The sequence below is a fragment of the Pyrenophora tritici-repentis genome, chromosome 6, assembly GCF_003171515.1.
Source record: "Pyrenophora tritici-repentis strain M4 chromosome 6, whole genome shotgun sequence".
Taxonomy (NCBI): Eukaryota; Fungi; Ascomycota; class Dothideomycetes; order Pleosporales; family Pleosporaceae; genus Pyrenophora; species Pyrenophora tritici-repentis.
Genome location: NC_089395.1, coordinates 2,397,022 through 2,420,587, shown reverse-complemented (window position 1 = coordinate 2,420,587; position 23,566 = coordinate 2,397,022). Strand labels below are relative to the sequence as shown.

The following is a 23,566-nucleotide window of genomic DNA, read 5'->3' as shown; positions in this document are numbered from 1 at the left end:
CTCTGAAACAATGCTACGTGCAATGGCTATTCGCTGTTTTTGGCCTCCAGAGATATTCATAGCACGTTCTCCGAGTTGTGTATCGTAGCCCTGGTTTCTCCGTTAGCGAATCCATTCACGGATGTGAAGGGCAGAGCATACCTGTGGTAGCTGCTCAATGAACTCTTGCGCATATGCATCTTTGCATGCCTTCTCGACAAGTTCTCTTTGCTTGTCCTCCGGCAGGCTAGCCTTTTCGGTACCGAAAAGACCGGCAGCAACGTTCTCATATACAGTACCAGAGAACAGAACGGGCTCTTGCTGTACCAAGCGCACATTGGTGCGCAACCATGTTAGGTTCAACTCGCGTATGTCTACACCATCAATCCATATCGTACCCTTACTCTGATCATACCAGCGCTCTATCAACCCAATGATTGTGGATTTGCCGCTGCCCGATGACCCTACTAGAGCTGTCGTTTTGCCGGCAGGAGCCGAGAGCGTCAAGCCTTTCAAGACCGTGATGTCAGGTCTGGCCGGGTAAGCAAATTCAATGTCCTTGATTTCCACGACGCCGGTGCATTTAGTCGGTACTATGCCCGAGTCGCTCAGGGGGTCGATTTCAGATTTGCGGTCGATGGTTTTGAAGATTTCGGTGGCGGAGGAAGCGGCTTTTGTGAAGGCCATTATCTGGGGAGCTATTGTTGTCATCGCATTTGCTGCGACTATAACGGCGAAAATAACGGTGAAGACGTCGCCTGTACGCGTTAGTATCGTGTGCCGCTCTTGAGCGATATGTAGTCTCTCAGGCCCCATCTCAACTCAACACTGTACTACAACTGATCGACAGGAACCATTCCAGTAGATTTTAGCCCAACATGGAAGTATTACATACCACTCTGTTTGATCTCGCCCCTAGAAAACATGCGGATGCCCTGCCAGAACGCAAGTCCATACCCACAGTATGTGCAGAAGAATTCGGTGGAGAACATCACCGCATATATTGGCGACTTCTTCATGCCAACATCCATTGCATCGCCAAGCAGCTTGTCGTACTTGCGCGACATCAAAGGATGCAGCCAAAACGCATGAACTGTGCGTACAGTCGAAAAGACTTCTTCGGCAAGTTGTCCAGCTCTGGAGTATATCGGTAACAGTTGGTCCTCATTCTTCGCATCGAGACCGATACAAATGCTGACAACGACAAGGATCGTCGGCACGATACTGATGGTTATTAAGGTGAGCTTCCAATTAACGGCAAAGGCCACGACGAAGGCCGAGACAAATGTTGATACACCCTGGATTGTCAGCGATAGCTTTTCAGAGATGCCATTGTTGACGTTGTTGCAATTGGTGGTGACCTGGGCGGAGACCGAGGCGGCTTCTTCCGAGTCGAAATATGCAATGTTTTGGCGAAGGATATGTTTGAGAAAGTCCATGCGTAGGGCTTTGGTGGTGCGTATTGCCGCAATAGACATGAGAGTCTGGGCCATGTAAGTATTCTTGTGAGACCTGGGATGCTGGTAATTTCAATCTAGGTACTTACAGAATGGATGTAGACGAGGAGAAACTTTGCGATGAAGAGATAGACAAGGTATAGAGTATACTTGTTCACTTCAGATCGGTATTTCGCTGGTGTCATTGAACCTGTTGCGAATCCATTGAATGACGACACAAATTTTCCGAAGATTAGATCCAGTAGCGGAAGCAGGGTTCCCGCGGCAATAGCTGCGATGGCCGCTATGATGTTGAGTATCCAACTTGTCCGATCTGCGTACTTGAAAATGCGCTGTCGTTACGTTAACGTTAACGTTGTGATTTTTCCAAAATTGCAAACTGTTTCAAGTTTAGGAGACCCACAATATAGCTATTCGACTCATCTTTTGGCTCATCACGAGTCCCATCGCCATCGCCATCGCCATCATCTACGGATGTCCCACTTGCTTTTCCATCGCTGTCATCTTGTTGTAAAGGAGTTTGTGATATCTCTTCGGGTTTTGACATGGTTGGGTAAACCGTGAGGGAGAGTAGCGATGCCTTATAGCGGAGATGGAATGCCAATTATATTCGTATACACGGGAGAACGGCAGGATAAGGACACGATCCTGTGTTTTTCAATGGAGCCCCTGAAGGACCCTAAGAGGGCTAAGTCGTGGATTGTACCTAGCCGTCTGGTCGTAGAGGGTATGCCAAACAAACAAACCAATGTTTCGACGGCAAATCGACTGTTCTCCAAGACCGTTTCAGCGATCCAATAGACCCCCTACTGGGTAGTAACCCTTGGAGTGCGCAGGCTAATGGGTTATCACGTGTTCTTGGGGTTTTCGGGTCTGTCTTCGAATTGTGTAGTGGAGTCCATATCGCTACCAGAGAATGATGAGTACAGCTCACGTCCGCTGTTGTCTGGCGAGGTGTCAGATTGCTCAACCTTCCCGTCATGCCAAGTTGGACCGCATACGACCCGACCCATCCGGGCCAATCGGGGAGCGGGTCTTCTTGGCACCTGTCTCCGAAGAGCGGGTTGTCAGGGCATTTTACGACATCTACACGTAGTACACAGTATAGCTACTTCTGATCGTGCCAGAGCATGCCATCTGACTATATGCAGATACATTATTGACAATGCGCTTTATGATGGTTGTTGTTTGGTCAGATCGTTGGCGTCGAGTAATGACATCGTCGATCGCCTTTATTGGGTCTGGAACCCGAGAAGTCCATTTCCCCGAACACTGCCCATAACTCTCCCTCTCCACACACCCCGCGGAACATTAACGCGGCGCCAACTACGCCATTTCCACGATGGATGAGGAGGACATGGATGCGTCGCTCGAAGGCGGCATGTCCAAGCGGGCTGTAAGTGGATGTTCCCAGTTGTTTAAAACCCACACCTGTTGACGATCTACATACAGTGTGATAATTGTCGCACACGCAAGATACGCTGCGATAGAGGTTTCCCTTGCTCCAATTGTAGAGCTAGCAAATTAAGTATGAAGCTCCTGCTGTGCACGTGCTGAGTCACAGCTGATTCGCGAAGCTTGCAAAACAACTGCTCCCCAACAGAAAGCCCAGCGACAAAGAGTCCACATCTCGGAAGAATAGTGAGTCCACTCGGGACAATGATTCCCTCGCCATAGTGCCGGCATGCCTTCCTATTTTCTGGACAGCATGCAGAGAGCCATCTACTAGAACTGACTTTCCTCAGCGAGAAAAAGATCGACCGTATCGAGGACCGTCTGGCGGGTATTGAAAATGTTCTTGCTAGCCTATCTACAAAGCTCGGGAACCTTGACCTTCAAAAGGATTGGAATGACAGCACGAGTCAGTCCCGATCCAGTCGCGTTGGCGCCGCGAGAAGCCCAGGAAGTGGGCTAGCGGATGCTCCCACGCCTGTACCTTTCGAAGGCGAGAGCTCTATCAACAGTCAGTCTGACTATGCTCGTGAGATGCTCGCGCAAGCTATTGGGAGCACACCTTCAATTGGTGAAAATAAAGAAGTCAAGATGGCCCTTACCGCTCTATCAGAGATGGTGTCCCAGCAACAAAACACTTCGTCAGGTAATGCGCCAATCAATCGCTCCCTTGCCGAAGTCGATCCTACGCAGCTAGAAAGCCCGCCTTGGCCCGTGGTATGCAAAGTGCTGGATAAGGCAATAAGTGAGTACGAGCGTCGGACGTTCCTCTGCCATGACTAATCTCAGCAGAGTATCCGACCATGGCCTTCGCTTTAGCGTTCCCGTACCTCCGGATGGCTAACCTAAAGGAAATCTCCGAAGACGCATACCACAATCCGGGAACATGTAGTGCTGCTCGACGCGTACTTACCTACGGCGTTTTGGAGAACTTATTCAACGAATTCCGGACGTTCCCTCTAGCCAACATGGACGTATCCGAATATGCCTCCTACGCTGCTATTTGCAAACGCCAATCAGATGTAGCCTTGAGTCAACTGGACATATTCCTGCCGGCAAGCTATGAGAACATATTGGCCCTAGTATTTGGTGCTGCACAGGCGATTGAGATGGGCAAGGCCTCCTTATGTTGGATCATGACGTCGTGTGCAGCAAGCTTATGTCAGAACTTGGGTTATCACCGTATCAACACCATGGTCAACGACACTCCCGCAGAGAGGCATTCGAAGATACAAATCTTTTGGATGATCTACATGTTCGACAAAACTCTTTCGCTGCGTTTGGGTCGCTCCAGTGTTCTACAGGATTGGGACATCTCCTTGCCATTTCTCGTTCCAAGTGAGCCGGGTGACAAAAATCCTGAAGGAAACCACTTGTTGTCGTATTGGATCAAGGTTGCACGCGTGCAAGGGTCGACTTACGAAAAGCTCTTCTGCCCCGCTGCTTTCTTGAGGTCAACTGAAGAGCGTACACAAACCGCAATCGAGCTTGTTCAAGCGATGAACCAGGCTTGGTACGAGCGAGGCGATGCATCAGTTCTAAAACTCTCAAGACTAGATGACGATATGAGCTTTGTCTCACAACGGCCGGAAGGGATAGGCCGCAGTCCCAACGAGACACCTTGCCCTTCTCAATACAAGCGATACGTACACCGGACTACCAACAAGGATGCCGACCCAGATGAATATATTTCAGGTATGTCGCGAAGTCTTCCAAGAGCAAAACAACCATCTAATCAGCATAGGATCTTTTGAACGTGCCCAAGATATCTTCTTCTATTCTGATGTTGTTATGCACTACTCCATATGCGCACTCATTCAACGTGCGGTAAGCCCTGGCAACATGGCTTTCACTCAAGCTTGTCTTCAATCATCAAGAGAGGCTCTTGTAGCGCACATGAGAGCAAATGCACAATTTAACAAGAAAGGTCAAGAAAGATTATGGTCAGGCTATGTACACTGGTCCATTCTTCAGGCACCTTTTACCCCGTACGTCAAACGTTTACAAATCACGTACTAGTCATGCTAACTGAATACCATAGTTTTATCGTTATCTTCTGTAATGCCATCCAAACAGCAGACACATCCAATCTCGATGCCGATCTCAACTCACTGTCGGAATTCGTTGGGAGCCTCGAGTCCTGCCGCACCATTTCCGAAGGAGCAGACAAGCTCTACAGGATGTGCCATCTCTTCTTACGGGTTGCCAGACTCTACATAATAGCCAAGACACAGGATGCCGCCAATCGATCCCAGAATTTTGCACAAAACAACCAATCAGATTATTACGCTGCGGCGGATAACACACAACTCGATCTCAACGCCATGTCACAGTTCGACCCCTATCTGAGTGCGTTGGGCCTGATGAACCCCGACCCTGGCTGGCCAATGGATGGCTACAGTGGCACCTCTCCCGGTATGGACTTTGCGGATGCCACTAACACTCCCGGTGCAATGGGTGTCGGCTTTGGACAACCACGCGGAAACCACAACCCCATGCAAGATTGGTTCTCAGGTTCTCGGTATCTTATGAATCTCATGGAACCCGGCGACGACTTGCAGATGCCGGATATGGACATGTAAAAGCTTAGCTATTGTAGGCCGTTATGATTCGCATTCAACGGCGTTTTAGATGAGAGGGGAGTTTTTGAAGAAAAGGTCTCATAGAGTATTCTCCACTCTAGACATTGCTAGGTGTACCAGTTTAATGCATTATGGTTGTCTTCTTTTCTACTTCACCAACGTTTTGAAAATATTCTGGTATACGTTTGGAAATTCTCTCGTGTATTTCTGCTGATCAATGATGTTTGGAGGTTTCCGCGTGTAGTTTCTTGATATCAATACCCATGAGAAATTCAACATCAACGACTACTTTATGTCCAATCAGCAGTTGCATCAGAGTGTATCCAGAGGAGTTCTATCCAGAAACTTCATTACTCCAATGTCCCTACTTGACCACCATCTACTTCTCTCACCACACCCCCCTCTATTGCTCTCTCTATCTCGCTGCTTCTACCATATCTACCCTCCATCTCCCTCAACGCCCCCATATCCGCCCTGTCCCTCGCAATCTCCTTCCTCTTCTCCAGCCTCACCAGACTCTCAATCAAGCGTTCCATAAGCCACTCGCTCTCACTCACCCCTGCTACCATCGGACTATCATCCCCAATCCAATCCCAGTTCACCAGTCCCTCTTCCTGATTCTCATCTTCCGTCGCGCCACTCGCCGTGCCCAAGTTGCGATCTAAGCGTTCCGGGTCCGTCATGCGTATCAGACGCGTGAATTCGACCCATTCTTCATAGGTGTAGCGTTTACGGGGGATTTTGAGATCTCGGGAGACTCTTTGGATGGAGAGGGCGAGGCGACGGGAGATTGATGCACGATCGGGTGTCTTGTTGGTGTCTGCCTCTGCTTCTTCTGCGAGGGCTTCAATGGTTGGATGTTGAGTTAGTTCGATATCGGTTTCCGCTTCCCGCTCCTCGGCATCTTCAGGGTCATCTGGAGAGGTCCCACGATGAGCAAGACTGGAGGTACTTGTATCTGCATCGTTTTCCCGTGGATCTGCAACGGAGAAACCTTTCTTCAGCCGTCGCTTCCTTGCTCTTCTTTCTGTCCATCTCTGTAGCCAATACAGCAACCAAGGATGCTTGTCGAGAAACGAACGCCATATACCTGCTTTCGGTAGAACTGTAAAGTCTGCGAACTCGTCGCTCCATCTCTTGAAATTCGCCACCACGGTATCGCCCAGATCGGAAACGAGAATTGTCATCGTCGGAACCGCAATTAGACTCCAAATAACGAAGAAGCACCGTCCAGCATTCGACTTTGGCGCTAGATCTCCATACCCGATGGTCAGCAAACTGACGTAACAGAAGTACAGGGCTTGAAAGTACGTCATGCCTTGCGTATCCTTCTCTGCCATCCAAAATACAGCAGCTCCAACGCACCAAAGAATTGAAAATGTCGTTACCGACCAAAACAGCGCCATCCATCTCTTGAACTTTTTAGAATCAGCTTGGATCTTGCGCATCGCTTCGAATCGATCCTTCTCCTCCTTCAAAAGCCTAATTGGGGGTTTGGAAGTGATACGGAGTGCGTTGGTAACGCGTGGAAATGTCGATCTGCGCTGAATAGACTCACCCATCGGAGTACGAAAGGGCCGGGGTTCAGTAGGCTGGGAGATTTTTGGAAATCCTAGTTTGCGTCTTCTGAGAAGGTGATGTGCTTCACGCTCCTGATGACGTAGATCAAATGAATTGGATACTGTGCGTTCAACAACGCGTGATCTCATGCGGTCGATGTGTTTTTGTATAATTTTCTCGTCACCCAGCTCCCGTACTGCCGTGTACAAAGACGATACTATAAGTGCGAGTGTGACTAGATGGGTGCGGATTTAGTGTGATGTCTGTATATCGTAACTGGACATGCTTACTGGCACCTCCTACTGAATATGGAAAAACAATACCCCTAGTGACGTCTGTCGTTGGTACGAGGTCGCCGAATCCTACAGTGAGAATTGTGACATCACAAAAGTAGAGCTACTTTTGTTAGCTTGAGATATCCAATGAGAAATAGTATTATATGGTACTCGTCATTGTGGCAGTGTGACAGTACCTGGGCTAGCCAGTGCCTCAACAACAGGTAGGTCGTACATAGTAGCCCAAGGCGATTTAAGAGAACAAATGTTATGGAAATGGGACTTACAGCATCAGCAAATCTCCAACTGTCATTCCCAGCGTTTTGTTCGAGTTTAGCAAACACCGCAGCTCCGCCCCCAAGCCATATGAAGAACGCCATTGTCTGCAGGATAAGCGTTCTTTGGCTCTCGCTCAAAGCGAAGTTTTCCGGGTAATGTCCCAGGAAGTATCCAAGCATGTTGATCATTAGAATCATAGAACATATTGTGTAAAATGCTGCTGCTGCGATGGCGTACCAAAAGCCCTGGGTGTACCCTTGCTCCGGTCGAATGGGCGGTACGTAGACGTGCATACATGTTGTAATGGCAATCAGAAAGCCGGACGAAAGGTACCACAATATTACTGTTGCCGGCAAGGCGATAATATATCGAATTCTTTGGGTAAAGTTGAGGAGTAAGAAAAGATTGCCTGCGACATCAAGTCAGTGAAAATATAGAGGTGGTACATTTGGGCGCTTCCTACCAAGAAACCCGCATACCAAAGAAACTACATTGATCCAATAGCACCTGATTCTGTTAGCCATAAGCTTTCCATCGTCTTCGACAACACTATCGGATCATGTGATACCCGGGAATTCCCGGAAGACGGTCAAGGGACAGTCTGCTCACCATCTCGGATCGCCAAACGGTACACCATTAAAATCCGTTAGTTTTTCCCCATCTATGATGTTCAGTTGCCTCCATGGCGTCACCAGAGCCGCAATTGAGCTGACATTTGCCAGTGGTCCAAGCGTAGCAGCCAGAAGCGGGATACCTGTACTCGCGAACCACCAATCACTGTCTTCACCCTCCCATTTCTTCCAAATGTTCCACCATCTTTTTTTGCTGCTTCCTTTCGCGTTGGGAGATGGCCCTGAGTGATCGGCTTCGAAATGGGTTGCATGTTTCGAGCCGTGGGGCTGATTCAGCTCACTTTGTTCATGCTGCATCATCAATAGAATGTGGTGTGCGAGACATTATCAATTTGAAGGGCGCGTTCAGAGCTTGTAGGAAGAAGACAAGGCGTGAATCATACAGACTTATCACTCGATAGATGATCTGGTATGCACGTGCAAGTACTTTAATAATGTCCGGTGACTGCCATGTCTAGGTAGATGCTGGTCAAACAAGGCTAACACGAAAGCGGCGAAACAACGTGGAGAAAGAGAGGATAGGAAAGAAAAAAGCATATGTCACGACAAAAGAAGATGAACTGAGGGATACTTGGCAGCGGATAATGGCACGTCTCTTAGAGGTCTGCAAGTGCCACAATACTCGGCTATCGGCGGGGTGGACCTGGAGACGGATCGTGGGTGACATGTGCTAGTGGTTGATCGGCCACTGACGCACGCCAAGGACCTGGATTGACACTGGCGTGGAAGTTGCGGTTGCATGATTTCATGCAGGTCATGCTATATAATCTACCATATGGAGTGATGCTGTAGAAAGACATGTACGGACAAGGATATTGGCAGGCCCAGATGCTGCATCGAAATTGTGTGAACGGTTTGATTATTTCATCAATCTGAGTATGTACAGCTTTTGAGTTTCGATTTTGATGAGGCTCTCAGGTCTTACTGTGACTTTAGCTTCTCCGTCAACTCAGGTACCTTTTCGAACAAATCACCAACGAGACCAACATCGGCGACTTGGAAGATTGGCGCCTCGCCATCCTTGTTGATGGCTGCAATAACCTTGCTGTCCTTCATACCTGCCAGATGTTGAATAGCCCCTGAGATACCCGCGCAAAGGTATAGTTGCGGCGCAACGTTCTTTCCAGTCTGTCCAACTTGCAGACTGTTGTCGGCAAATCCACTGTCAACTGCTGCTCGCGATGCGCCGATGGCGGCACCAAGCGCATCTGCTAGAGGTGGCATGAGCTTGTCGAATTCCTCCTTGGACTTCAAACCACGCCCTCCTGACACAACTCGCTCTGCTGAGCCTAGATCGGGACGATCAGACTTTTGTAGGTCTTCGGATACCCATTCAGTTGCGCACTCAGCCTTGGGGTCTACGCCCTCCTCGACTGTTGCGTTGCCACCTTCGGGCTCGGGTGCGGGGAATGCGGTGCCGCGGACGGTGATGACCTTGACGCTGTCGGACGATTGCACCGTCATGATGGCGTTGCCGGCGTAGATTGGTCGAACGAAGGCTGCAGATGGAATCAGTAGGCAATCCCGGAATCGTGAGCGGCCCACTCACTATCTTCGCTTTCAACAGCAGTAATGTCTGATATCTGCTGCGTATCCAAGAGCGCTGAGACGCGGGGCATGATGTTCTTTCCAAAGGCTGAGTGGCCAGCAACAACATGTGTATATCCGCCCTTTTTGATGTTCTCTACCAAGAGTGGTGCATAGTTCTCGGGAAGACATCGATCGTAGGCTCCATTCTCAACGTAAACCACCTTTTCTACTCCCTTTGATTTGGCAGCCTCGTCAGCGGCAGACTTGACCCCACCTCCAGCAATAAAAGCTGTTATTGAGCCTCCAATTTTTGTTCCTGCTGTGATGGCGGCAAGCGATTGTGATACAAGTTTTCCCTCTTTTTGTTCGAGAACGGCGAGTGTAGAAGCAAAGCGTGTGAACTGAAGCCGTGTTCGGCCTGCGTGAAGGATGGATCGGCGTGCAAGGGAGAACATGGTGGGCTATAACGAAAGACGAAGAATTACCCTCACAAGAGCTAAATCCCTATGGAATTGTCTGGAACAACAAAAGTGAAAGCGAGGTCAAAAGCGCGGAGAGGTCGAAGGCCGAGTATGACTATCTAGCCTAGGTATGACCTCGGTTTGACATGGTCGATATCCGGCGCTAGCCCTTGCATGTGGAGCGCAGAAAAATCACGTGATGTGCTGCTCCTAGCGCTAACTTTAGTGTTGAAGTGGACTTTTGCTTAGGCCGTTCGAGGATCTATCGCGAACTCCAGACGCGACACCAGCCGCACAACCAGCCGCACATCGCATCCCCGTCATCCCCCCATCCCCACCCTTATTTGCCAACAATTGCGACGCGATAATTCTGTGCAAATAAGCTACTATTGCGCACGCATCCAGAATATTTGCGTCGAGCTATATCCTCGGGCGACATCGCACCCATAACGCCTAACAGTGAGCTATCGCATCGCAACAGCTCTATTGTAGCTATGGCGGACGACGCGACTGGAAGCACAGCAGCCCATGACCCCACTCTCACTGGAGACAATGGTGCAGACGCAAACGCACTGGATCAAGGTAAGCTACATATCTCCCACAGATAACACCACCATCGACCATGTCTGCCGCCCACTCCGAGTGGCTGCAAAGCGGCTACTTTGACGGCCAAGATAAACTTTCTACATTGGAAGACATGATGGGTATATTTGCGGCGCCAAATGACGAGTTACTAAGGCACATGGCAGACCCGAACTTCCTCGAAGACGCCCTCAAGGAGTCATCAAACGAAGCCACTGCCACACCTGCAAATGCACCAGACAACCCGCCAGACGCACCCGACGGTCCGGGACCGGAGACGGAGGATGCAGATGGCCAAGAAGACGAGGAGATGGGCGGTGTAGATGATACCAAGAAAGAGAATGGCGAAGGCGCCGATGCCATGGACCCAGAGGCACAGGCAAAGGCCGACCTGCAATCAGCCGCACGCTCCCATTTCGTTACTCAGACCTATGCGACCATCATTCCGAGCTATGCGACCTGGTTCGACATGCGATACATCGACTACCGCGAACACAAGGCCCTACCCGAGTTCTTCAACGGCCGCAATCGCAGCAAGACGCCAGCTGTGTACCGAGACTACCGCGATTTCATGATCAATACCTACCGCCTTAACCCTTCAGAGTATCTTACAGTAACCGCATGCCGAAGGAATCTCGCGGGAGACGTGTGCGCCATCATGCGCGTACACGCCTTTCTCGAACAGTGGGGTCTGATTAACTATCAGGTAGATGCCTTTTCACCATTGCACAAGAATTACGACTAACAGTTGTCTAGGTGGATCCCCAAGAACGGCCATCAAACATTGGTCCTCCATTCACCGGCCACTTCCGTGTCACAGTCGATACTCCCCGCGGACTGCAACCTTTCCAGCCAGGACCAGGCTCGAAAGTGACAGAAGGCAAGCAACTTGCAGCCACCGATCGCGCCGCTAGCCAGCAACCGACTGCAAAGAGTGAGACCAAGTCTTTAGCTGGACGCAACATCTACGAAGCCAATGGCAAAGAAGCATCTGCAGAGCCAAAGGCAGCCAACGGAGAAGCAAACGGTGCATCAGTCCATGTCAAGAACCTTGAGGCTGCTGCAAAGGAGCCAATCAAGGTCATCAACTGCTTCAGCTGTGGCGTCGAATGCACTCGCGTACACTTCCACGAGACGAAGCCGTCTGAGCAACCGGGTCAATTGAAGCAAGGAGGTGGTCTCAAGCGGGATCTTTGCCCAAGGTGCTTTGTCGAGGGCAACTTCCCTTCAGGCACCTCTTCGGTAGACTTTACCAAGATCTCGAACCCAGAGAGCTCAGCCACTGCTGAGAACGAAGAGAAGTGGACGGAAGAGGAGACTCTTCTGCTGCTCGAAGGCTTGGAGGAGTTTGATGATGACTGGAACCGCGTCGCAGACCACGTACAAACCAAGACGCGCGAGCAGTGTGTGATGAAGTTTCTCCAGCTTGAGATTGAGGATAAGTACATCGAAGCAGATCTCACCGAATCCCAATCGGCAGCTCCATCAACAAAGTTCCTCCGCGATCTCGAGTATCTCAGCGAAGGTCGCGTACCCATCCACCATGCAGACAACCCCATTCTCAGTGTAGTCAGCTTCTTGGCTGGCCTTGCGCCTGCAAACGTAACTGAAGCCGCCGTGGCATCAGGGCGCAGCGTGGGTGAGATGAAGCGCATACTCCAAGATAAGATCAACAAAGCCCCAACCGCACCATCAGAGAAGGGCAAGGAAAAGGAAGGCGAGCAATCTACACCTGCAGCCACTGCCTCAGACGTGAAGCCCGAAGGCGGAGACGCCATGGACATCGACACCTCAACCGAAGTAGCAACCAAGGACTCCACCTCCACCAACCCCCTCGCCACCCTCCCCTTTGCCCTCTCCGCCGCCCGCTCCTCAGCCCTCGCCTCCCACGAAGAACGCCACATGACACGCCTCGTCTCCGGCGCCGTAAACCTACAATTGCAAAAACTGCAACTCAAACTCGCACACTTCAACGATTTTGAGAAACTGCTGTCAGCTGAACGTCGCGACCTCCAGCGTCGCCGCCAGCAACTCTTCATGGATCGCCTCAACTTCCAGCGCCGCGTTCGCGCTCTCGAAGACGCAACGAAGCGCATCTCCGGCTCCATTGGCGGTCAGGGTCTACCTGGTAGCTTGAGTGCCGAGGAGGCAGTACATGCGCTGGAGGAGGCTATGCGATTCTTTGGCGTGGGCAAGGGCGAGGATAGTATGGGGGTCAAGAGGGATAGTGTTGATGCCGGTGTTACGCAGCCAGTCAGTGAAGGCGCGGAGGGATACAGTAAGGTCGAGATTTAGAAAATGTGGTTTGGTTTGGTCGATCTAGTTTCTTGGTTGCTTCCTTTCTCGACTTACGCGATGGTGCGGGTGGCATCGTTGGTCCTGTGTAGTGCAGGTACAACCCCCCACAACAACACTCACAAAAGGCTGGCTACCACCGTACACCATCTCAGTTCAGTTTAATCACCCAGTTCAATCGTTGGAAGATTCAACATAGGCTGGTTCCACTAAGAAAGGACAAGGGAAGGCAAGGTAAATTCAAAGGTGTTTTTGGTGGGCGGGTGGGCGTCCATCTCAGGGAAGAAAGAGGCAAAGCGCCCCCTTTTTTTAGTCAATGTGTATTTTACAATCTTAACTTCTTGTTCACTGATCATGTTTGTCCGAGACTTTTCGTGTTCCCCTTTTCCACGTGAGATACGATGACGAGAGAAGATGATGTGTGAGAAGTTGATTTTTGTATTGTGGTGGGATTACACGTGTAGGGTAAAGTTGATGTCTGGTTGATCGAAAGGTGACGTTAAGCAAAGATGAGTTGGTTTCTCTATCAAAACACTCCTCGTCCCTACAAACCGCTGCCTTCATTTGCTCTTGGAGGAGTTTCTCCTTTTACCGTTGTGTCCCTACCTACTCCATGCTGTAGCTGTAGCTGTAGCTGTAGCTGTAGCTGTAGCTGTTTTACATGCAATATAGTACAAATAGATTATACATGTACAACATCTCATCAATAACGTTTCGTCATCTTTCACATGTTTCCTATTGTGCTCTTTACTTCCTTCCCAGGATTCCTATTTCTCTCGTCTTACTTCCTTCCCACCACAATGGTCCCCTCGGCACCAGCATCATGACTGGCCTTTGGCACTATGCTCTCGCTCTCGTTAACCGGCTCCTGACTCTTAACTTGGGTCTTGGCCTTGTTCGCCCTCTCTGTGTCGCTGTCGCCCTTTGGCTTCTGCTTGCTCTTCTCCTTTTCGCTGTCTAGGCTGCTCATGTCTCCTCGCGCGTCAACCATGGGGTTGTGCTGTGTGTTTGGCTTGTACTCTTCAGGGACGAGACCACCCGTCGCAGTCTGGGGTTTCGAGTTGGGCTCCCCGGAAATTTTGCCTTTTGCTGGAGCAGCGTGGTCGTTGGTTGAGGCGTCAGATGAGGGGGTTGGCTGCGCGTTGGAGGAGAAGGCATCGGAAGGTGGGGTAGAGGTGGGCGAGGAGCGTGACGGTGTCTCGGTAGCTTCTGAGGCGGGAGTAGCACTCATATCGTCTTCTTCGTCGGCGTCGGAGTCGAGTTCAGAGCCATAGACTTCGGGGTATTCGCGGAAGCAGTTTTGCATGTCCCTGTACTTCTGTTAGCCCATCTGTACTTGATCATGTTCATGAGCCCATTGGGTCCCGCCGCTCAGTAAAACAGACTTACTTGAACTTGTCAATGCAGTCCATGCCCTTGGGCTCTTCCTTGGAGTATACAAAGCAGCTAAAGGCCGCCTTGAACTGATCCCCGCATGGCCCATGAGCCATGCCACCTAGACATGGGCAATCCCAATTGATCTCGCCAGTCTCGGGATTGAATGCGCCCTGTTGATCTGCCTCCTCTTCGAGTCCTTCTATGTCGCCCTCACCACTGGAAGAGCGAGCCTCTGCTTCTTTCTGCTTCTGAGCATCTAATTGTGCCTGTACCGCCTGTCTCCTCTTGCGCTCTTCGGAAATGGACTCAATCGTGGGGAGGTGTTCAGATTCGACTTCGGTTTCCGGGAGTGGTTGAGCGAGTTCTGTCACCAATTAGCTTTCTGCGCTCACAAATGACTTCATCTACGGCGGGGACCAACGTACGTCTGGGCTCGTCTGCAAAGACATCTACGGTATTGTAGTAGTATATTATAGCGCCGGCAATGCCCAATCGCGCTACCAAGCTCTTGAAGCTCCGTCTCTTTTGTGTTGGTGGAGCTGTGCTAATAAATCGTCTGGTAGGTGCGAGGGAGCGTAGAGGGGCGGTCCGCAATGCGGGACGCACAATTAAACGGGGAGCTGCTCGAAACATGATGTTGAAAATATTAAACAGTGAAGAGATGGAAAATGAAAGTCGCGGCGGATGTGAACGGCGGCACTTTTGCGCTGTCGTCACTATGGGAAAAGTTATGGGACCTGCATTTCTAAGCCGATGGAGCAGGGATCGGCACTACCTCGTCCGACATCACGTGATAATTTTCGCTGTCCTAGCCTTTTGGCGTATTGCCGTTTGCAGACATGTTTATTACTCCACCTAGAATTTGGTCTACATGAGAGTATGCAAATGTAGCTGGATTCATGTTTGAACGGGTATATTGAACTTTAACCTCATATATACAGAAGTGGAGCGGAGATGGCATCTTGCTTCATGATTGGAGCAGAGTAGGCAACTCCTTGTCTGCTGTACTGTAATATGATAAAGAAAGAGAAATCGTATCCAGACCATTACAACTTGAGCGATCAAGATATTATGGCCAATCTGTCCAGCGTGCAAGGTTCTAGATGAAAACGGATGGGACAGTCGTAGGACTGCATCTATTGGGGCGGGTTACGCTTGAAGAAGTACCTGCTCCGGTTAGCAAACATGAAAAATGCGCTTGCTGTATTAGAGTAACGTACTGGCTGACGTAGTAGTCTCCAACACCAAAGAGTCCAATGGCAGCAGCCCAGACGGCAACAACCTTGCTAGTCAATTCGCCGCGGGCATACTGCCTGTATGCACCAAATCCAACGATACCACCAACAACGGCAAGCCCCACAGCATTACTCAAGACAACTGGGTTGTCGGCATTCTTGTTGATCTTGTCCTTGGCAGCATCCTTCTTTGCGGCTGCTTTGTCCTTGATATCCTTGGCCTCTTGTTCGATCTTCTCTTCGCGCTCAATGCGCTCAGCCTGCGTATCCGTTTTGACGGATTGTGACTCATAGTCGGAAGGGACCGAGGAGATATGGGGGCTGTCTACGTCGACGAGAGAGTGGACACTGTCATCGGAAGAGTGCTCAACCTGAGGCGGGGCGGGGGCACGACTGCATTCTTGTCAGTGACTCTGAAGGCAACATGACTTGCGAGCATGAGCTTGAGCACATGCATGGATAAACTTACGCCTATCTTCCAGTTAGCAATTATTCGCAATCTATTATCTCACAAAGAAATCTCTCACCTCCTCAGGGCTCTGCTTGGGGCCCTTGGCAGCCATTTCCGCGTACGACATGATGGATGTGTGTTGGGTGTGTGGTGATTGTTGTTACAAGAAAAGAAGGTTGGGTGATAGTGACGCGAGATGCAGATCTGTCGATGGCTATAGGGAAAGTTAAGAGTCAATGGGCAATGGACAATGGACAATCGTGTGATGCTAGAAACAGGCTCCCTCACTTCCATGGATGCTTGCTCGCTTAGCGGGCCGTGACCGGTGCGACGTCATCTTGAGCGTTAGCGCATGCATGTCGTGACAAAACTGCCAAGTACATACAGGAACAGCACATCCTTGTGGACCATCGAAATTGCCAAGTGGGGGCTAGAACATTTCATCTTCAGCAGCTTGAAAGCACCAGGGCGCGTAGAATTGCCACTGTTCTATCGACTCAAGACTACGCCACAATGTATGCTCAGGTAGCCACACAGAAAAGCCCTCAAGGGTATAATGACAGGTACTTGCAGCCACCAGTCTACGCCCGACAATCTTTGGACCCAACAGTATCCAAAGCCGAGTACAGAGTCGTATGATACAAGAAGATAAAAAATAATCAGTCCTCGACACACCGAAGACAAAACGCCCGCTGTGACGCACGCATGGCGAAGAAGAAAAACAGTCAAGACAGCAGAATAGCACGAACTTCTCTCCAAAGCCAGATGCTAGCATATATCGACGCCTTTGCATCTTACACGAAAATGTACAATTACCCTCTCGCGAAACAGTAGCGGCCATGTTACACGTGGCCAAAAGGACGAAAACGAACGTGTCGTGCTCATTCTACTCGTCGCCGAACACAGTCTTGTAGTTCTCGAGAAGCGCTTGTACCGCAACACGCTGCTGCTGAACGTCTGTGAGTTCACGCTGAATGTCCATGGGACGCATGATTGTTGGGGCAAACACGACAGCAACGTTCAATGGTGTCATCTGCTCACATGTTAGTAGTGTGCATGTTGAACACGACGGATGAAACGTACCAGGTTGTCACTGGCATGCTGTATGACCCGCGAAAGATGGAACACAAGGAACTGGAGAGTGTCTCGGTGAGCTTTGGGTATCTCGTTGACGGCTGCAATCAAAGCTTTGGATTGGGCGCTGGGCTCCTCGAGTTCTGCATAATCGTCAGTACTTGCTCTTCTCTGTGACATAAATCTAGACTTACGGCCTGCTTCCAGGAATTGGTCGTAGACGTCGTACGTGATCAACGGCACCGGAAGCCTACGGAAATAATTCTTCATCGCTGACGTGACGGAGTGGATGTCCAAATCAGGATCAGAAATGTCGTACTCGCTATCCGCCTCAAATCCGCTGCGGACCTGGTTCACCTGAGAAGTACCTCCGCTCTTGCGGTAGATGCCCTCAACGTCCATGCCACGCAATTCGACTTCCTCAATGCAGCGGCTAACGATACGTGGAATCATTTGCTTCTCAAATTCGCATCGTGCCGTGAGATCTGAGCCAAAGAGTACAGTGCTAGCGTCAGCGACCAGATTGGTGCTGCTTTCGTTCGGGTTCATGGGCCTGTACTGCGGATTGCGGCTGTTGGGCGCCACAGGCTTTCCACCGAACCAGCCTCTTGGAGTTCCCTGATCTTGCTCTCGGCTCTTGATTGAGCTCGACATGGTTGACATGGTCGACAAGGACGCGAGGTCAGGTTGGGTGTGGGTGGAGCCGTAGGGAGTCCCGATAACCTTGATATTGTAATCCTCCTGCTTTTGTTCGGAGCCAAATGCTCCCTTGAAGCCCTTGGTAACGTTCTTGGTAATGGCTTGACCACCCTTCTTCCAAGTGGAGAACTTGGTGGGCTTGCCAGTTTTCCTGATGTTGACAACCTGGGGTTGCGCAATGGTTGGCTCGGCGTCGGCATCATGTAGATTAGCATACGAGTGCTCATGCGGTATTGTTTGCGCATCGACGGATATTTCCGACTTGCCGCCCTTGTGCTGTGCGTTGTATATGCCCAACCCATTTGCAGACACGTCGGCAGTCTGCCCGGGCTTCTTGTTATTCTTGAGGCTAGTCTGAATGTTCTCCACCAGGTCGCGGTTCATGGCGGATAGTCTTGCGTTGGCTGCTGTGAGCGATTCGTACTCTTGGAAGCCTTTGTCCTTCATCTGGATGAGATTGGAAATCTCCTCAGTTAATTCTGACCTCTTTGTGATCAGGTCCTCTATTTGATTGCCCAAATTGTCTTTGAGCTTCTGCAGTGCGTTTGCAAAGTCTTTCAGAATGTCTGACTTGAGCTGGTGGATATCCATGTTGCCCTGACTATTCTTAGCGTGCTTGAGGTGTTCAGTCATGATCTCCAACTCGCGAATCACCATCTCGCGTTGCGTGTCCAAGACGGCCATTGTATTTCTTTTCTCTCTTAGAACCGTGTTTGCTTGTTTAATATCCGCGGCGCTGTGCATCGACTCTTGCAGTCCATTCTTTTCGGCCTCGAGCTCTGCAATCCGCTGTTGGGCGCGGCGCAGCTCGTTTCGCAAGTTGGCGCCTTCTTCTTTGGTGTCTGGCGAAGCGACAGTAGGGCTACTGATGTCGATGGAGCCGTTTGTTGGCCATTTCTTATGACCGCGCGAAGTGATGGATCCACGATCACTATAGCTACGCCCATGCTTTGAGACAGCGTTCGAAACTCTCCTGAATACACCAGACTCTTTATCCTCTCTGCCCTCTTGGTTACCGAGCAAGCGCGCAAAGTCCTCGTCCATGGAGAAGTCGCCTTGGTGACTGTAGCGGGGAAGACCTCCTGGGGGGTATCCATCTCTGGAAGCTTCGCTCTGTGCGCTACTGGTGGATTCACTCGGCTTGTGGAGTTGTGTGGTGGGTAGCTGAGGCGGTGCGCGCGGGGATGTGAAGGTGTCGGTTGACGGTGGGGGGGCAGGTCGTCCACCTGAACGAGCAGGGAGGACAGGGACTTCTGATCTAGACGGAGAGTCTGCGGGGTTGGTGATGCCAAGCCCGGCATTGAGTTGAGCACTCGCTGCAGCCGTAGAAGAAGTCCGTTCAGGGTGGTTCGCAGTGGGCGTTGTAGGTGACGGCACACGCTTTTCGCTTCGTGAGAGGGGAGCCGAGGGCTTCAAAGTAGAAGGCTTGAGCGAGTCACCGCGAGCAGGGCGTTCGAGGACAGCGTTTGAGCCAAAAGACGACTCCGACGTGTCGGGTGAGTCTTGCCCTGCAAGCGGTGGGGAAGATGTAAAGGTGGGTTCCAGCAGCGGACGGCTGAGGCGTGCCGACATGTCGTTGTTCGAGGAGCTATGAGGCTGCTGTCTAGGTGGCGGCGAAACTGCATCTTCAGAGTCTTTGCGCTTGGCCTCTGCCTTTTTATTCTTAGGGACATCTTGGAGCTTGAAGGGCTCTGGGGCTGAGGAAGGTGCAGGCGAAGCATGCTGACTCTTGGACCGCGGCTCAGCTGAAGGAGACTCACTTGGAGCCTCTTTTTTCTTTCTCAGCGTATCCACAAGCGTGTCAGAAGGCTGCCTTCCTTTCTCTTGGAAGGCAATGTGTGGATTTTGTGTTTGTGTCAGCCGCCGCTCCTTGGACGCTTCCCGAGAGCTATTCTCCTTGAGCTTTTCGCGGTGGTCGCCCGTCGGCCTGTTGAAGTAGTCGCGCCCGCTCTTTCCATCGCCGTTTCCTGCGGACTTTGCGCCCAATGCACGGTCGTTGTATTTGCTAATTGGTCGGCCGAGCGGCGACGGGCCTGGTGCAGGGTTGGGGTCGAGCGCAAAGGGGAGCAGAATGCCATCGTCGCCGTTGTCTGCTGGTTCCGAGCGGCTGCTGTCCTTGTTGTAGGTCGTGGCAGGAAGAGTAGCGTTGTCTGTAAGAATGGATTTGTCAGCCAAGATGGGACGAAACTAAGACACGCATGTGGTGGTACTCACCTCTCCGAGAGAGATCGGCAGCAGGCGACGCATCGCGCCGGAAGTTTGACGACGAATCGCCTCTTCTCGATGTCGGAGGTCTGGGAGAGACGTCGGTGGTGGTGGGTTCCGACAAGACATCGGATGGGGTATCCAAGTCTGGGGTGAAGTTGGACGCGGTAGACTGCTCCTGAGGAGGCAGGGCGGGCAAGGACTTATCCACTTTGGGTGCCACTGATGGCGGTTTTTTTGATTTCTTGCGCCGTCGAGCCATGAGCGACTCATGGCAAGACATGCAAAAGATACCCTGCGAGGTTCGAGCATAGCGGAGGTTCTCGATCTTGCGCTTGCAGTTCCGACATCTGAAGCAATTGGCGCAGAAAGCCTGGTCGCCAGTGAGAATGGCGAGGTCTTCGATCTTGTTGCCGCAGTGGTTGCAGCTATATGTGCAGTTGTTGCATATCAGGGAGCCATCGCCGAGCAGGAGGAGGTTCGCGTCCGAGTCGAGCAGGGTGCCGCACGTGTTGCAGCGGAAGCAGTCTATATGCCATCGGTTCCCAGCTGGCCAATGTTAGCATGTAAGTAAGCAGGAGGTGTTTGTGGTGGTAGTGGTAGTCGGGGTAGTCATGATGATGGTGGTGGTGGTAGTGGTGGTAGTGGTGGCGGTGAAAGTGAAAGCATACCGAGTTCAAAGGCTTTGCCCTCCTCGAGGATCTAGACTGTTATCAGTGCCTGCTTTCCACTTTGTGCTAGGCCGACGGCATTCGCACCTCTCCACATCCCTTGCACGGATATACGATTTCATCGTCGATGGGCGACTCTGGATAGGCTCCTGGACTCTCCATGGCGTAAAAGGTCTAATAGGAATAAGGACGTATTCAGTCGCAACGTCACTTGGGCACAAAAGGGCACCCCGACACGGGGGAGGGGGGGATTCGTGGGCGTAGTGGTGCCGTCGTCTGAGCGGACCCAAGGGTTGGCTCTCCGCTGTGCAACACACGAGGATGGCACGGCCGACAGAAACAAGTAACAAGAAGACGTCGGTGCACTGGACTGGCAAACGGCCTCTGTGCGCTCGAGGCTAGTCGGCGAGGAAAGTCGACAACGACAGACAAGCTGCTCCTCCGTTCCCTCTGGCCTGCTGGCTTGGTGTGTGGAGGTGCAAGACGGCCAATGAGGGCGACCAACGGCTAGCGCACTTGGGCACAAGGGTCTACTTAGCAAAAGATACGCGGCAGACGACAGACGGCAGACTCAGCTGCAGTGAATTGCACAGGTATAGCGAACGAGACTGAGACCAGACTTTTTGGTCCTTTGCTGCCTTGATAGGTGGTAATAATACAACGATGGCAATAATAACATGTCGCCCCCATGCGCTCAACCGTCTACCAGCGCTCGGGTGTGCTTCAAAAAGAGCAGCACTTGATGCAAACAGCCCTTCCTGACGAGTGCGAGCGCATACAGGTGCACACTTGGGCTGCGACTGCGACTGCGACTGCGACTGCGACTAGCTCCACCGTCTATCGCACTACGACGAGGGTGCAAAGGCCCTGCCAAGCAAGACACCATGGCGGATGGCGGGCTCCTGGACCGGCTAAGGAGCTGCTTATATTACACTGACGCCAGCACAAGCCCTCGTGTCTTATAGCCACAATTAAACATCAACATATCAGCAACGCAGCATGAGCAATCGCTCATCACGCCTGGGACCCAAGACGCCACCTCGCCTCTTTGTCGTGGGTCGCTGCCTCGGCCTGGCCGCCATCGGGCCCCGGACACCGACACTCCCAGCTCCAACATGAGATGATGCAGGTACGCGGCCGCTTTGACCTAAATCGCCTTGATGCACTGCACACTGCACACCGCATCCGACGTCGTTGAATCAAGACAAAATTCCCCATCCCGGCTGCTTGCGCAACCCTGCCGCTGCCGCAACTCTGCAAATCGTGCGTGTGCGGACCGCTCCAAAACTTATCCACGCCGGCACTTGTAAACCCCTTAGCCGCAATCCTGAAACAAACGGGAATAACGAGACCGACACAGACGTGTTTCACCCAGCCGAACGGTCCCTGCTGATCGGCCCGCCGAGAGTCAGTAGCCAACCGCCGCCCGCGATCCATCAGCACACTTTCTGCTCATCCTGGCAGTAGGCTTACTGTCATACCATATCACAAGCACCGCCTACCACGTCCTTGGGCAGTTGCCGCACGTCTGTGTCAGCAGCCCTCCAAGCTTACACCAAGCACGTTTGGCTGTCCGTGATTGATAACAATTACACGCGTCGCTCCCGCATCCATCTATGCTGTGCCGTCGTTAGCCTGCCTTCCAACACGATGCAATATCCTTCCATGGTGTAGATTGCATACTGACTCGGGTATGATGACTTGTATCCGATTGCCATCTCAAACTAATCGAGAGATGAGTCAGGTACAGTACCCGATTCAGTATCAACCCCATGGGTCCACTATCATGGGGCTGACCAAAGCTTACACTGACTACGTAGACTTCCCAATGCCACGGCTCACTGTTTGCTACCATCCTTGGCTTGTCTTCGTTGCGCACCACCTGGCGTACCAAATCAAATCCAGCGCAGTCATCACAATGAAAACGCCTAGTGACTTCATCCATCACTCGTCAACCTTGACACTAGCCAGCGCGCGCTCACGACTCTTCCAAGATGGATAGTCGGCAAGTGCGTTGTGATGTCGTCCAAAAACACGTGTAACGTATCCATTACAACACGCCCAATCAGCTGTTGGAATGAGAACGTGACCATATCCGCATTCGTACGCACATGCACTTACGTGACGTGGGATTTTGGCATATGCCGCCGGACTTTCTCCATGATGAGCTGTTGGTCAGAGTTGCGTCCGAAGTCGGGTTACTAACGCAGCATCATGCTACAACCTATGGTTTGCACAAATCACAACCTCCGCGGTGCTTTAGTGATCAACCAGACACGGTACAGTTAGTGGGTCTTCTGCAAACCACTGCCTCGTATGCAGGGTAGCTACAGCTACCCCGCCCCAACCGTTCAGTTATCATGACTGATGAACGGCTTAGTGGGGGTACAATGGAGATATTTAACCACCACCTCAAGTCTGCCCCTCCTTCGTCCTTTTCTTTACAACAATCTCCTCATCGTTGCAAACTCCTAGTCAAATCGCAATCCGTACTCTTCCACCTGTTCCCATCTCTTTCAAAAGCTGACCAGTATTCAGATACACTATCAAGTATGGCAGCTACGATGCAGAAAATGTTCCGCACGTGGGCATTGTCCTCAAGTCGTCTAGGTACTTTCAACAGCTAAGTATACTGCATGAGCCGGTGTTCGTCTTCAGCAACATTCGTCTCGCATGTCGTTGTGGTCTTCCACGTCAATGTGCTAGTCGGATGCTGCTGGATTCGTTCTGAGATTATACGGTTTCGAACTTGATCAGGATAATACCTGCG

At 51.3% G+C, this 23,566-nt stretch overlaps 9 protein-coding genes across 9 annotated transcripts; 2 read left to right on the top strand and 7 right to left on the bottom strand.

The window, feature by feature from the left end:
* Nucleotides 1–102: 102 nt before the first annotated feature.
* Nucleotides 103–1,621, bottom strand: PtrM4_121480 (uncharacterized protein; the record flags this gene model as incomplete). Its single annotated transcript, XM_001935411.2, has 3 exons — nt 103–737; nt 875–1,463; nt 1,526–1,621. The coding sequence occupies 3 exons, from the start codon at nt 1,619–1,621 to the stop codon at nt 103–105; spliced, it is 1,320 nt and encodes a 439-aa protein (XP_001935446.2).
* A 164-nt stretch (nt 1,622–1,785) lies between these two features.
* PtrM4_121470 (uncharacterized protein) lies at nt 1,786–1,983 on the bottom strand (the record flags this gene model as incomplete). Its single annotated transcript, XM_066108473.1, has 1 exon — nt 1,786–1,983. The coding sequence occupies one exon, from the start codon at nt 1,981–1,983 to the stop codon at nt 1,786–1,788; it is 198 nt and encodes a 65-aa protein (XP_065961658.1).
* A 795-nt stretch (nt 1,984–2,778) lies between these two features.
* PtrM4_121460 (fungal specific transcription factor domain containing protein) lies at nt 2,779–5,470 on the top strand (the record flags this gene model as incomplete). Its single annotated transcript, XM_066108472.1, has 7 exons — nt 2,779–2,832; nt 2,889–2,964; nt 3,014–3,077; nt 3,182–3,633; nt 3,681–4,583; nt 4,633–4,876; nt 4,930–5,470. 7 exons carry the CDS (start codon nt 2,779–2,781, stop codon nt 5,468–5,470), a joined length of 2,334 nt encoding a protein of 777 aa, XP_065961657.1.
* Nucleotides 5,471–5,820: 350 nt separating this feature from the next.
* On the bottom strand, nt 5,821–7,763 carry PtrM4_121450 (outward-rectifier potassium channel TOK1 channel YORK; the record flags this gene model as incomplete). Its single annotated transcript, XM_066108471.1, has 3 exons — nt 5,821–7,265; nt 7,321–7,426; nt 7,593–7,763. 3 exons carry the CDS (start codon nt 7,761–7,763, stop codon nt 5,821–5,823), a joined length of 1,722 nt encoding a protein of 573 aa, XP_065961656.1.
* Nucleotides 7,764–9,137: 1,374 nt separating this feature from the next.
* PtrM4_121440 (FixB, Electron transfer flavoprotein, alpha subunit) lies at nt 9,138–10,201 on the bottom strand (the record flags this gene model as incomplete). Its single annotated transcript, XM_001935408.2, has 2 exons — nt 9,138–9,715; nt 9,766–10,201. 2 exons carry the CDS (start codon nt 10,199–10,201, stop codon nt 9,138–9,140), a joined length of 1,014 nt encoding a protein of 337 aa, XP_001935443.1.
* A 558-nt stretch (nt 10,202–10,759) lies between these two features.
* Nucleotides 10,760–13,084, top strand: PtrM4_121430 (uncharacterized protein; the record flags this gene model as incomplete). Its single annotated transcript, XM_066108470.1, has 4 exons — nt 10,760–10,789; nt 10,812–11,495; nt 11,546–12,589; nt 12,806–13,084. 4 exons carry the CDS (start codon nt 10,760–10,762, stop codon nt 13,082–13,084), a joined length of 2,037 nt encoding a protein of 678 aa, XP_065961655.1.
* Nucleotides 13,085–13,865: 781 nt separating this feature from the next.
* Nucleotides 13,866–15,094, bottom strand: PtrM4_121420 (mitochondrial intermembrane space import and assembly protein 40; the record flags this gene model as incomplete). The annotated part of the gene is made up of 3 exons (XM_066108469.1): nt 13,866–14,394; nt 14,474–14,825; nt 14,887–15,094. The coding sequence occupies 3 exons, from the start codon at nt 15,092–15,094 to the stop codon at nt 13,866–13,868; spliced, it is 1,089 nt and encodes a 362-aa protein (XP_065961654.1).
* Nucleotides 15,095–15,597: 503 nt separating this feature from the next.
* On the bottom strand, nt 15,598–16,274 carry PtrM4_121410 (MAP65-ASE1 multi-domain protein; the record flags this gene model as incomplete). The annotated part of the gene is made up of 3 exons (XM_066108468.1): nt 15,598–15,628; nt 15,682–16,067; nt 16,224–16,274. 3 exons carry the CDS (start codon nt 16,272–16,274, stop codon nt 15,598–15,600), a joined length of 468 nt encoding a protein of 155 aa, XP_065961653.1.
* A 759-nt stretch (nt 16,275–17,033) lies between these two features.
* PtrM4_121400 (rho-type GTPase-activating protein 2) lies at nt 17,034–20,958 on the bottom strand (the record flags this gene model as incomplete). Its single annotated transcript, XM_066108467.1, has 6 exons — nt 17,034–17,180; nt 17,231–17,364; nt 17,416–20,070; nt 20,135–20,674; nt 20,797–20,827; nt 20,884–20,958. 6 exons carry the CDS (start codon nt 20,956–20,958, stop codon nt 17,034–17,036), a joined length of 3,582 nt encoding a protein of 1,193 aa, XP_065961652.1.
* Nucleotides 20,959–23,566: the final 2,608 nt, after the last annotated feature.